At 50.7% G+C, this 12,789-nt stretch overlaps 4 protein-coding genes across 4 annotated transcripts; 2 read left to right on the forward strand and 2 right to left on the reverse strand.

Moving 5' to 3' along the window:
• Window positions 1–579: 579 nt before the first annotated feature.
• BDW43DRAFT_314816 (allantoate permease family MFS transporter) lies at window positions 580–2,472 on the reverse strand (the record flags this gene model as incomplete). The annotated part of the gene is made up of 6 exons (XM_032047912.1): window positions 580–878; window positions 941–1,207; window positions 1,325–1,823; window positions 1,888–1,941; window positions 1,995–2,255; window positions 2,317–2,472. The coding sequence occupies 6 exons, from the start codon at window positions 2,470–2,472 to the stop codon at window positions 580–582; spliced, it is 1,536 nt and encodes a 511-aa protein (XP_031896451.1).
• Window positions 2,473–3,033: 561 nt separating this feature from the next.
• On the reverse strand, window positions 3,034–4,718 carry BDW43DRAFT_287985 (serine hydrolase domain-containing protein). The gene is made up of 3 exons (XM_032043221.1): window positions 4,133–4,718; window positions 3,930–4,066; window positions 3,034–3,879 (listed from the first exon to the last, which is right to left on the reverse strand). Exons 1-3 carry the CDS (start codon window positions 4,524–4,526, stop codon window positions 3,181–3,183), a joined length of 1,230 nt encoding a protein of 409 aa, XP_031896452.1. The 5' UTR covers window positions 4,527–4,718; the 3' UTR covers window positions 3,034–3,180.
• A 223-nt stretch (window positions 4,719–4,941) lies between these two features.
• Window positions 4,942–7,094, forward strand: BDW43DRAFT_287986 (flavin-containing monooxygenase). The gene has a single exon (XM_032043222.1). The coding sequence runs from the start codon at window positions 5,373–5,375 to the stop codon at window positions 7,038–7,040; it is 1,668 nt and encodes a 555-aa protein (XP_031896453.1). The 5' UTR covers window positions 4,942–5,372; the 3' UTR covers window positions 7,041–7,094.
• A 173-nt stretch (window positions 7,095–7,267) lies between these two features.
• On the forward strand, window positions 7,268–10,016 carry BDW43DRAFT_287987 (Zn(II)2Cys6 transcription factor domain-containing protein). The gene has a single exon (XM_032043223.1). The coding sequence runs from the start codon at window positions 7,338–7,340 to the stop codon at window positions 9,810–9,812; it is 2,475 nt and encodes an 824-aa protein (XP_031896454.1). The 5' UTR covers window positions 7,268–7,337; the 3' UTR covers window positions 9,813–10,016.
• The last annotated feature ends 2,773 nt before the right edge of the window (window positions 10,017–12,789 follow it).

Raw genomic sequence — 12,789 nt, forward strand, 5'->3', positions numbered from 1 at the left:
CTGCTGCTCGGGCCGTTATCTTGTTACCCCAGCGCTGGGAATTGTGATGGATTTTCTACGGATTCAACGTTCCACTATTCTTCCCGAGTCTACTACCTGTTACGCGTACAAGTTAGCATCGGAATTTTATGCCCTTTGTACCGGAGATTGTAGGCTACCAAGTAGAGAGCGGGAAGATTTCCTCGGTAGGCTTCTCGGAGGCCATCGTTGGGAAGGGTAACCTTTCTCGAAGAATGAGGATCGGGCTAGGCCTTGTCCTCCGATTCAGGACGAATGTCTACGATCCGGGAAAGATACGGCTGACAAAAAGATTGATCTTGCCGTCCAGATCGGCTTGGCTCTACCGTGCGTGAAATCCATCCCCCTTTTTGGCATGCAATAACTATTTGAATGCTGTCCAGCGTGTCCATTCACGTCATGTACAGAGTATACTTGACTAGCTACAATTTCTTTTGGCTATAACCCTGCCCCATTCAGTTAGATTAATCTCTCCGTACGTATCCCCATGAGAGCGAGTGTCGAGCCCGGCTTTCACCGTCCCCGATCAAGACGTTATACGGATTAAATTAGCACAGAGGATCACAATGTGTACAAAAAGTCGGGCCTCTTGTCGCCTAGGAGGTCGATCTGCCTCGGATCCAGGCCTTGTACCCAGCGATCGCGATCCCCCCGTCGACGCTTGGCATTTTCTCGTCGCAGGAGAATATACTGCACCACCGAGCCCCCGAACAAGAACAGAACCAGGTAGGCCAAAACAGTTCCATGACCGGGATAGAAATCCGGAGCGTCATCCCCACGGTATATGTTCGAGGAGACGATACCATTCAGATTTCCCCAGCCGATCACGATGCCCAACGTGACGCCTCGTTTGTAGACGCCTGTTGGGTTGCCACGGTCAGTTATGGCGCACTCAACATCAGCACGGAGAGACGTGGCTTACCCTCGGTATTATTGCTGGCCCAGGAGATTGTGTTGGAAATGGCCGGATAGATGCCCATGGCACCCAGAAAGGTTCCGGCATATCGTGCGCCTGCGGATTTGGCTCCCAGCAGCATGGAGAAGCCCACGATGCCCACCAGCGAGACGAGGATATTACAGATCCCCCGCTGCCGCGTCCGGTCCGCAATGAACCCCACAGCGATGGTGACCACCGTCGCGGCGGCGTATGGGGGCACACTCAGAAGCTGCGCGTGGATGGCTTTATACCCTGTGTAGTCGGTCAATATACACATCGTACAGGAGTGATACGGATGTCAGAGTGGGTTGATACCCTGGGATTGGTCAGTGATCAGCACGGTTGATGGTCATCCACTTTCGACATCACCTACTAGTTGATTGATAATGGTCGGGGTAAACAACGAGAAGGCGTACAAGGCCCCATCGGCCCCCATATAGATGACTGCCCCGGTATAGGTTTTCCAATCCTTAAGGCTGCTCCAGAAATAGGTCATTTCGAATTTCTCATGGCCGGCGCTGGCCTGTTGATCGCGTGCCAGCCGGTAGATCACCCGCTTGCGATCGGCTTCTTCCAGGAACTTGGCTTCATCGGGAAAGTCAAAGACCATCCAGAACGATAAGATGCCGACCACGACGGTCACCAAGCCTTCCAGAATAAAGATCCACGACCAGCCGGGCTTCCCCCCGACCCCATCCATCAGGGCAATCGCGGCAGCAAGAAGACCGCCAAAGGATCCCGCGAGGGCTGCGGCCGAGAAGAAGATGGCCATGCGCACCCCGAATTCCGACCGCTTGTACCAGCACGAGAGGAAGTACCCGATCCCGGGGAACAGGCCAGCTTCGCTCAAGCCGAGGAACCACCTCACCTATCCATGCTCCGTCAGAGGGGACACATCTTGATCGGGGGGGGTTTCCAAAGATGCCACGTACCGCCATCAGACCGGAGAAATTCTTGACCAGGCCCATACACGTCATGCAGATCCCCTACGAAGATGCGTTAGCGGGCGTCCCCTCGTGGCCCTCGCCGACCATCTTACCCAGGATACCATAATAATGGGGATAAAGACGCTGGGGCGCATCCGCTTCAGGAGGATATTGGTCAATGGCTCGAAGATGGAGTAGGACACAAAGAAGATCGTCAGGGAGGCATTGTACTGCCCGTTCGACATGCGGAGATCTTCCTGCAAACCCGCGATCTTGGCGTTGCCGATATTGGTGCGATCGAGGAAGGAGATCAGATACAGCAAACTGAGCCACGGGATCAATCGGACGTCGAGCTTCCAGAGTAAAGCTCGATCCTAGGTTCGTGCGTGTGTCAGATCAATACAAAACAGGATCCTGTGTAGGGATGATAGTTACGATTTTTGCCTTTTCTTCCTCGTCCAATCCCTCATCCGGGTCCTCCAAATGCTCCAGCCGCGACCCTGGGAGGATTTTCTCGGCCACTGGGTACTTTTCCATATCGGTGATGTCTGGTATCCGCTGCTCACTGGGTGGTTTCTCGTCCGCCGACATGGTGGTAGTTTGCGATGGCGAGTGAGGGTCTAGTCACGCTGCGGCCGAAAGGATGTGTGCAGGAGAGGAGAACGGAGAGAGTGAAGGTAAGCAGACCGTTGATCATCCAGAAAGTAGCCAACACCTCGGCTATCCCTTCATGTCAGATCGACACAATCAGTGCGGGGGATACCTAATATTGGGGGGGTTAAGCTTGCGCCAAGATCCCTTGCTCCGTGGGGGAACACGATCCATAGATCGATCATGACTGGAGGAGTTTACCTACACCTACGACTCAGCCCCCTTCCGGCCCTTGCGTCTTGGGGAGAAGATCTACAATTTGGATCCCTCTAGGGCTCTAAAAATGCAGCGAATTCAACTGCCAAGACGTTGTCTAAACTAGATTAGAACTAGCTGCCGGTCTATCACGACTGACCCACGAACCTTCATTCTCCCCCGCATGGAAGAGGTTGTCTTTCCTATTCCAGATAGATGGAGTTGAAGTGAAGAAATGCATAGTTTATCAGACATTTTTTTTTGGATTTTTTTTTCTTTTCGTTTTGGGATAATGGATTAGCAGTGTTTCCACTCTCCTCTCACAATGCAGCGCTTCAATTGATCAAAGCTTGAAATATAGATATATATATATATATGTATTTATACGTCGACAGACAGATGCCCACACGCCGTCTCAATGAAGAACAATCTAGCAACTAGGATGATTCAGATTCAAGCCAGCCCCTGATACACCAGCGACTCAACGTCGATCCACAATCCAAGCACTTGAGCATCGGCGAAGGGCAGTATCTGGGTGCAAACCATACCGGCGACCCCCTTCTCGCGGTCACACCACCACCACAGGTTTGCAAGTCCAGCCCAGTGGCCCGTGTACGTCGAACGGCCTGTCGCCCCTCCGGTCAGCATGCAGGTGAACCCCCACCCTTGCGGAGTTGTCGAGGGATACAGATGCGGAATGCGGTTCGTGAGGTCCGCTTTCGAGGGCGGAATCTCCTGGGACGCAAATTGGGGGAACTGGGGGATTTGATTTTGGAACATCATGTCGACCGTCGCCTTACGGAGGATCTGCTGGTTGGTGGTGGGCGAGATGCCGTCGTTCAACAGCGTCGCGAGGATTTGGCAATAATCTTGAGGCGTCGCAAAACATCCGGCGCCCCCACTGTTGAAGCAAGCGAGCCCCTCTTCCGATTTCTCCATGATCAAGGGCCGCCGAAGAAGATGATCGCGCGGTGTTAACTGCCCACCGGGTGCCCGGGAGTTCATATGTGCCAGCTTGGACTGCATCCGCGCGTTGGGAAACAAGGATATCTCCTGCAGCCCCAGAGGCTCAAAGATGTGGCGATGGAAATAGTCATTCAACGACAGGCCCGTAATGCGCTCCACCACAACGCCCGCCCAGTCGATGTTAATCTAGCATGTTCTGTTAGGTCGGTATCCTCGCTCGCAGCGGAGAGTCTTACCCCATATTCCCATCTCTCGCCGGGCTGATTGACCAGCGGCTGCCGCATATCATACATGCACCCCGAGAATTCGTTGTACCCGATCGGTTTGCTATAGTCCCGTAGCTTCTCGTTGAAGAATGAGTAGCCAAAGCCAGCTATAGTGAGATAGTCAGACTTTAGTCTGGGGGAAATCATCATGGGTTTTGGGGGGAGTTTCTCACCAGTGTGGGTAAGCAGCATGCGCAAGGTGATGCCCTGTTTCTTCTCGACGAGGCTCCCATCGGGCTGCAATACTTGTACCTCTTTCAGCTCTGGACAGAGACCCTCGACTTGCGTGCTATCATCCAAGGTGAGAAGGCCCTGTTCCACCAGCTGCATGCACGCAATCCCGGTGATCATCTTGGTGCACGAGGCGATCCAAAAGACGCTCTGAACCGTCATAGGCTCCGATGAGCCATATCCCCGTTTACCGCTGGCATGGGCAAAGTATTCGTGACCGTCCTTTCCCACGACGACGACCACCGCGCCGGGGATCCCTTTCTCTTGGTCAGTACACGCCTCTTCCACTCGACGCTTTAGTGAACTGGCTGTTTGCGCGTCGAAATTGGTCATCATGACGGTCAGGGTCAAATGCAATGATTGCAAAGAGACAAGAGGAACACGAAGATGAATGTTTGAATCGTACGGCAAGACGCTTTCTACATAACTGCGTAGATCGAGGCACGGTCTCGGCAAAAGACCATCTACAGGGGCCCGCGCGTCCAGAATGCAGGCCCTGACATATCGAGTTAAGCTGCGGGGGTAAGAAGAAATGTGATGCTAGAGCTAGAACGCACCTTCACTAATGCTTGCCAAGCCACCTTTGATATGCAGAGTCGGTTCCGCATGCGGGGGGTTCCATGGTCATTCGAGGGTGAGCTCACGATGAACGCCGATCACTCCGAGGTGTTCCGGGCCACAAAATGTCGATGCGGATCCGCACGCCTAGTTAACTATTTCACGGGGGTGTGCATGGCCGGCGTTTCATCCCGCCAGACAGAGTTGCTTCAGATAGGCCGACAGGACTTGACACTATGCAAACCCTGGTTGCACCTAAGCAGCTCCCTCTCAATCGGACAGGTACCCCCCAGGAGCTCGGCTTACATTCATTGGTGTACGGTTGCAGAGGACAATTGACCAGGAAACCAAGAAGGATATTTTTACCTCATGGAGGAGTGGTGCATAAGTGGTTTCTGCACACGAGCGGCTCCGTCGGTTAGGACGACCTGGCTTCTTGCGTCTGGTGATAATAATGAGGGTATATAGTGATGCTGCTCCCTGGGGCTGAGGGGATCTAGTACCGCAATATTCTTTCCCGAATACCTCTCTCCAAACCTCTTGTGACATTTCTGACAGAACACCTTCATATTTCTCCTCTAGTGCTTTCCTCTTTTTGCTATTCTCCCTGAGTCTTCATAAGCTATGCCTGTCAGACGGGAGCTTGCCGACGATGCCTCGTTCCGCGCCGCAAATGGGAACTACGCCGATCGCCTGGATGTTGACGTCTTGATCGTCGGCGCTGGGTTCGGCGGTATTTACTGTTTGCATGAAATGCGAAAGCTCGGACTCAAAGCGGTTATCTACGAGGCCGGTAACGACGTGGGTGGGACTTGGCGATGGAATTGTTATCCTGGCGCAGCCGTAGACTCCGAAATCCCCGAATATCAGCTGTCCATCCCGGAGACCTGGAAGGACTGGACATGGTCCACAAACTACCCAAATTACGAGGAGCTGCGCAAGTACTTTGACCATGTGAGCCACGTCCTGGACATCAAGAAGGACTGCGCCTTCAACAGTGTCGTCGTGGGCGCACAGTTCGATCCGGATGAAGGGCGCTGGCAGATCCGGACGGCGGACGGCCGGACGGCGCGCGCCAAGTACTTCATCATCGCGGCAGGCTTCGCGGCTAAGCGCTATATCCCAGAGTGGCCCGGGATCGAGAAGTTCCAGGGGATTGTCCACCACTCCTCGTTTTGGCCGGACGAGAAGGTGGATGTGCGTGAGAAACGCTGCGCGATCATTGGGACCGGTGCCTCTGGGGTCCAGGTTACGCAAGCCTGGGGACCGGAAGCTGGAGAGCTCAAGGTGTTCCAGCGCACACCCAATCTGGCTGTCCCCATGCGCAAGCGATCGCTGACGGCCCAGGAACAAGAAGCCTCCAAGGTCTTCTATCCGGAACTCTTCCGGTATCGCGAGAAATGCTTTGCCGGGTTCTTGTACACCTTCTGCGAAAGAGGGCTATTTGAAGACAGTGAGGAGGAGCGTGAGCGATTCTTCGAGCAGTTGTGGAGCGAAGGGGGCTTTCGGTACTGGGTTGCCAATTACAAGGATTATCTGTTTGAAGCCAAGGCAAACCGGGTCGTCTATGATTTCTGGAGGAAGAAGGTGTGTGAGCGTATTCATGACCCCAAGCACCAAGAGCTCCTGGCGCCCGTTGAGCCACCACATCCGTGGGGGGTGAAGCGCCCCTGCTTGGAATATGACTACTTTGAACAATTCAACCGCCCGAACGTCGATGTGGTGAATATTAAAGACAATAGCATTGCAGAATTCACCGAAAAAGGGATCCGGCTGCAGGATGGAACGGAATACGAGTTTGACGTCGTGTGCATCGCGACTGGATTTGATATTGCCACCGGGGGTATGACCAGCATGGGACTGCGCAGTATTCTTGGGGATAACCTCCAGGATGAATGGAAGTCAGGCGCCTTCACCTATCTGGGCATGACGGTCAGTGGATACCCTAATATGTTTCATCTGTACGGGCCTCATGGCCCAACTCTGCTGAGCAATGGTCCAACCACCGTGGAGATCCAGGGTCGGTGGATTGCGGATGCCATCAAGCAGATGGAGCGTCAAGGCATAAAGTACATTGATCCAACACAGGAGGCTGCCAAAGCATGGAAGGCCAAGATCAATGAATTGTCCGACAAGAGTCTCTTCCCAACCACCAAGTCTACCTACATGGGTGGCAGTATGCCTGGAAAGGTCTTTGAGCAGGTCAATTATGCGGGAGGGGAGTATGCCTATTCCAAGGAGATCCGAGCAGCCTTACCAGACTTCACTGGTTTCCATGTTGTTAGAGGCTGAAGTAGTTAGAATCTAGAGTCAACCAGCAGCAAATTACAATCTTTACTGTCCAAAGCCTTATCCAAAACATATGCTTTATTTCTCTTATTTAAATGCACTTCGTAAACCTCCGGATTGGGAGTGATCTAAAAATGCCTCGGGCCAAAGGATCCGCCAAGCGATATAAATAGCCTCAATCGATTGATGAACATTCTTAGCCTTTACCCCGCCTTTTCCCCAGCTCGTTCCCGAGATTGTTGGTTCGATACTCCTCCTATTCCCTACCTAGTGGTGTAACGTACCACTCTGCCACAAAATATGCCTTACCGCCGTCGCCAACATCATAGCTGCGATCAATGCCGAAAGGGGAAGAGGGCATGCGATGCCCTGCTCGGAGATGATGCAGAGAGGACGCCCACTTCTTCAATATCCACACTTGTTGGTGAGCAATTCCAGGACGATTGGGGGCTCTCTTGCTCCAACTGCAAAAGATATAGAAGGAAATGCACGTTTGACTGGCTCCTCAGTCACAAAGCCTCAGCTCGTCGTTCGACGAAGAAAGCTAGAAACATTGCGATTGCTACTTCTCTGCAGGCAACACCCCGGCAAGCTCCATCCGCCCATTCCGGGCCAAATAATCATGATTCTATGCGGCCCACCCCCCACAGCATCGCCAGTCGGGCACCCCTGATGCCGGCTTGGGATCCACTCTCACAGTTGCCGGTCGGCGAGGAAAGCTCACAACCTCGCTGGTTGGGCAAGGGAGGTCCAGCCTGTCACCCAGCTGTTAGCCCCCCTTTGAGAGCAGGTATGTTGGGGATTACTAGTGAGGAACCACGCGTAGTTGCCGATTCAAGTTCTTCCTGGACCGGTCACGATTGGGAAGTGCCCCATGAGAATTTATTCCTCGACCGATCTGATATTTACTGCGTTGGTCCATCATCTGACGGCACTACTGGCACTCCCCAGATTGGTATCGAGGATGACAATACTGAGTCCACGCTTTACGTGCTCCCGCAAACAGAACCTGCGGCCTCACTCATGCCCCCAAACAGAAGCTTCTGTCTTAATTCGAATCATGTAGCAAACGAGTATGCACAATCGACGATGACGCAAACCTTGATGTGCATTTATAACGATAGTGTGGAGAATGCATTGAGTTGTTGGCTGACGGACCGCAACTGTCCTTATATCAGCCTTGCTCTTGCCGAGACAATTGGCAGAGACCGGATCCCTGTCAGTGCAAATCGAATATGCCGACGTGTTTGCCAATTGGATTGGGCCTTTTCATGCGTTTTGGGTCGGAGCCTGACAAGTGCGGAGAATGGAATGGCTTCAAGGGCACTTCGTGCTACAATAATGGCGTTTGCTTCTCAGTGGATTCGGGACCCTTCGCGAGGAAGCTGTATTCGCATCCCACCAACTTCACCTGATCACCAGAGTGATATACGCGAGATGCTTTGGGATCAAGCACGTTACTCCTTAGACGAAGCGCGTGCACTACCATCCTTCCGCGTGGCCTTTGCCAACATATTGTTTTCGCTTGGTCAACGCCCCCTAGACTATGCGGAGAACAGGGAACTAGGAGAATTAATGCAACATGATCCTGCACCAACGTATCTCGAGGCGGCACTCCGACAGATGTTCGTTTTTCGTCGCCGACTGACTAGACTTCAGCGCCAAGTCCCCAGCAGGGTTCTTAGACCGTGCCGAAAAGATCCTGAAGAATATACAGGGCACGTTAACGAAATCAATAGTAATTCAGAGGCCTGTTACACCTTCAACCTTCTCTTCTGGCTGGGCGTGATGGCCGATACCTTGACATCCGTTTTATATCAACGCCCTCTAGTAATTTCTGATGAGGACAGTCAGATCATATACCCCCCACCAGCGTCGCGTACATCTGCCGAGCAGGTCGATTTGGATGGCTGGGATATCCGCCCAGGTAAGAGGATCACAAATGAAAAAAGTGTTTGGGGTAATCTTTTTCTTCATAAACGTACCTCTGTTTACTACTGCCACCAGCCTCGCTGGCCGTGCTCATACGAGGAGGCCGCGGGCATTCTATCCGATGCTGCCCCGGTAAAAGTGCTGTTATTCCGTCGTATCGGCCATCTACACACCCTTGTATATCGACAAGCTGCAGCTGAGGATGTTGAGGAAGCGATTCGTAATGCTTTCTTAGTTTACGATTACTGGAATTCGACCTATAAGCAATTCATGTTGGACTGCCTGGCTCAACACGCCCACCTTCCGTCTCGCATACAGTCATGGTATGTAGTACTAGCGGCACATTGGCATCTGGGGGCAATGATGCTGGCCGATACAGTTGAGGACATTGATCGAACACAACTCGGTCTAGATATCCAAGCCAAATCTCGGCATGCAATGGGGGTAGTCCCCTTATTGAGACGTGAAAATGCCATTGCGGTGGGAGAGCTCGCAACATATTCATATGACGGGCAAGGCTTCTCTAGGCTCCGAGACTTTCACGAATCTGTAAACCAAGCTGCATTCTTGACAGAGCCATGGACTGCGGTACTTATCCACTCTTTTACAAACGCAGGTACCGTCCTAGTCAGAGAGATTGGTTTATCCGTGCCTATCCCTCGAGGAGACGGAGGTCTCCTTAAATTGGCTTATAACCGGTGCGACAACTGTATCAAGGCACTCAGGTGCCTTGGGAGAATGTCAGATATGGCTTTGATCGCAGCCAAAACACTTTCGAGTAATTTGGACCAAGCGCTTTCACGACTTGATCATGTTAATGTTCATAGTCTGTACACTGCCTAGTTAAATTTTTTGCCCTGCGCACAAGCTCTGGCGCTGGTACAGTACTGTCCCTACTACTTGAAAGCCTGGGTATCTAGAAGTTAAGTATATTGAGGTGCAAAGTTAGGCCTTCAGCCGATGTTGGTTTTTGGTCGAGGGGAAAAGCAGCGACTTCCTCAAGGAGTTAAAGAAAACCGAGATAAAGATATTGTTACTTGGTGTTCCGTACATATAAATGAGTTATATCCGATGGATCAACGGCCTCCTTTAGTAAAGTTGCCGTTACTAATGCCACTTTATATAGACACAACTTGTACATCCTAACAAACTTGAGAGATATGCATGGTATCTGACCACATAAATGACAAGGAAATCTACAGAAAGCCGCACGAAAGCGAGATCTTTGACTGGCTTTACTGGCAACTGGTATACTCCCTAGGGTTGAACCCCCTGTATACCAAAGATGGAGAATCAGACTAGGAAATTATCTTAGGTCTTTTGGCACTAGACACCCAGTGTTTCAATTATTGTGCTCATGAAAGCCTTATATATGTTATCTCCACGCTTTCGTCGATTGGAAAAAGGCCTCCGCCTATGCTGTGTTGGTTGCGTTGCCAATTCACGTTGTTCGGAAGCATTGGTTTGCGCTTCAGTGACATAGTAGCGGAACTTGCGAAGATTTACTCTCTTTTCAAACCTGCTCAGGTGGTTGCAGAAAGCATAAGCGCTATTCAAGGAAGGCAATAGATAGACGATAACAGGACTTACATCTCGTCGATCTCAGTAGGAGTCCCGTAGGTGACTGTTAGTTTCCATCATGGAGACGATGATTGATTAACCATTTCTACTAGCATTCACCCATTCACCTCATAGAACTATGCCCCCCCCCTGCCTTTGAAACTCTCATCGTCGGTGCGTCGTACCAGTTAGGGAATTTAATATCCTCCGCATCACCCGCAATCGAAGCAACGATTGGAGAGCGCTTCGTCGTGAGCATTGGAGGGGATAGATACAAAGGCAGTGCATAATTATGGATTAGTGATGCGTTAGTTTATGGCAGTAGTATGTTGATCGCCTGGTATGTCGGGCTTCCCTCCATAAATGTGACACTAATGGTGCTAGGTTTAGACCTACATAATCATAATCACTTTCCTTGGATCAGAAAGAAAGAACCGAAATATAAGCACCATAGTTGAGGTTGTGGGGCACGATTGCAGTGACATGCCAGGGAATCCGCTAGGTCAAGGAGCTCAAAAGTCGCAAACTGTTTTGCCAGGAAATCCCGGGACATCATATTAGAAGGCCCAATGCCATCAGTCGAATCATATAGAGTGCCTAACCACAGTTTGTAAGTACGTTGCCTGCTTGCAACCGCTCACTGCTGATTCGGAGAATATATCTCCATACGTTACGAACTATTCATTCTATATGTAGAAACACCCTCCTGTAGAAGTTCAAATTCAATCTGGTATTTAGAATATCTAGTACTGAGTAGAGGAATTTGAGCAACTCTTGCATGAGAGGCTTGGTAGGTAACCGAGTTACCAAAATCGAAGAGGGAGTGTGCATTCAGTCGCCATTTCCATCTAGGTGCCAACGCTGCCATAGGGATCGTCCTGATGCACAGGTGTGCAGGGCAATTGTAAATTACTTATAGGTAAAGTGTTAGGAGTACAAACTATATATAGGGAGCGAAAAACGAGAAGTTTTCTGTTCGGTCTGTGAAGAGCTTTCACATCTACCTAGAGCTCACGAGTCAAGAGTTGTGCTTCCCCCATTCCAAAACTCCAGTCTGTCTCTGTATTTTCCGCACAACTTAAAATAAGATCCTCTCCGCGCAGCTGACACATTTGGAAGAGTTGCTCATGAAGGGCTTTGTAAGTCGCCTGTTTCTGCTTGGCGTTCCGCCCTTGTCGAAATATCTGCACTATCACCAATTTGTTGCTCCTCTTCAGTCCTAGATTGGTATCCTCACAGATCAATCCGTAAGGCTCGTGCTGAGTGATTACCTACCTGCCAGACATTATTAGAAAGAATTATAAGTGTCCCATGCACGTAGACTGCTTACTTGGTATCGATCTCATTTCGGGGCATTGAAATGCTTCAGCATGACATCTTGAATGACATCGGCGAGCTGTTTGATCTATCTGGGAGATCTTGTTCCCTTTATCAGATCAATCATGACGAGCGGCATATTAGTTCAGAGAATCGGAAGCAGGATATGAAGTCTCCAAGGGAAATAGGACAAACAGGAGGGACAATGGCATATTGGCCGCGCATTTAGAATGTTGGGGAGAGGTTCATAGACATTAGCCAGGAGACATCATGCATCCTTTTAGACTTGGATCAAGGACCCAATCTTTACGTTTATCCGTATCATGGTGGGACTTCCTCCGCAATATCCTCGGACCCTGATCCTCTCCGCAGTCGTTACATCATACATGCTTTAGGGCCTATTCACAACAACAGAAGACAAAGAAAGGATGGAGCTTGCTTCTTCCAGGCTCCGCGGAAATTCCAGACAAGGTAGAGTGACGTTGGGTTATCTCCCATAAGGTCTCGTCATAATATAACCAAGGGGGGAAAACCAAGCCGAATCTTCCGAAATTGGTAAACGGTAAACTATATCAACAACGGTTATATTGGTCATAAGGCCGCGGCTCACTTGCAGGGCTTATTAAGAGAGGAGACTACTTGACCAGACACCTCTGAGGGGCGTTTAGATTAGCTAGTTAGATGTGAAGGTAAGGATAACAAGTGTTGTGATTTCAGGGGAAAGATGGACAGAATGAGGCTGTATCAGCTACACGTACGTAGCCTACTGAGGATCGGATGCCATTCCGATAGATACTCAATTCTATGGACGACTCTATCGACTATCTTAACCGCTTTTTTCTTTCTAACTAATGGGTCAAGCCTTCAGCAGATGGAGTTCGGTGATCAGCCAAGCCACTAGGCGATCACGTATCTCGTATAGACTCATATCAACAAGCCTACT

Source organism: Aspergillus alliaceus, assembly GCF_009176365.1.
Source record: "Aspergillus alliaceus strain CBS 536.65 unplaced genomic scaffold BDW43scaffold_51, whole genome shotgun sequence".
Classification (NCBI taxonomy): domain Eukaryota; kingdom Fungi; phylum Ascomycota; class Eurotiomycetes; order Eurotiales; family Aspergillaceae; genus Aspergillus; species Aspergillus alliaceus.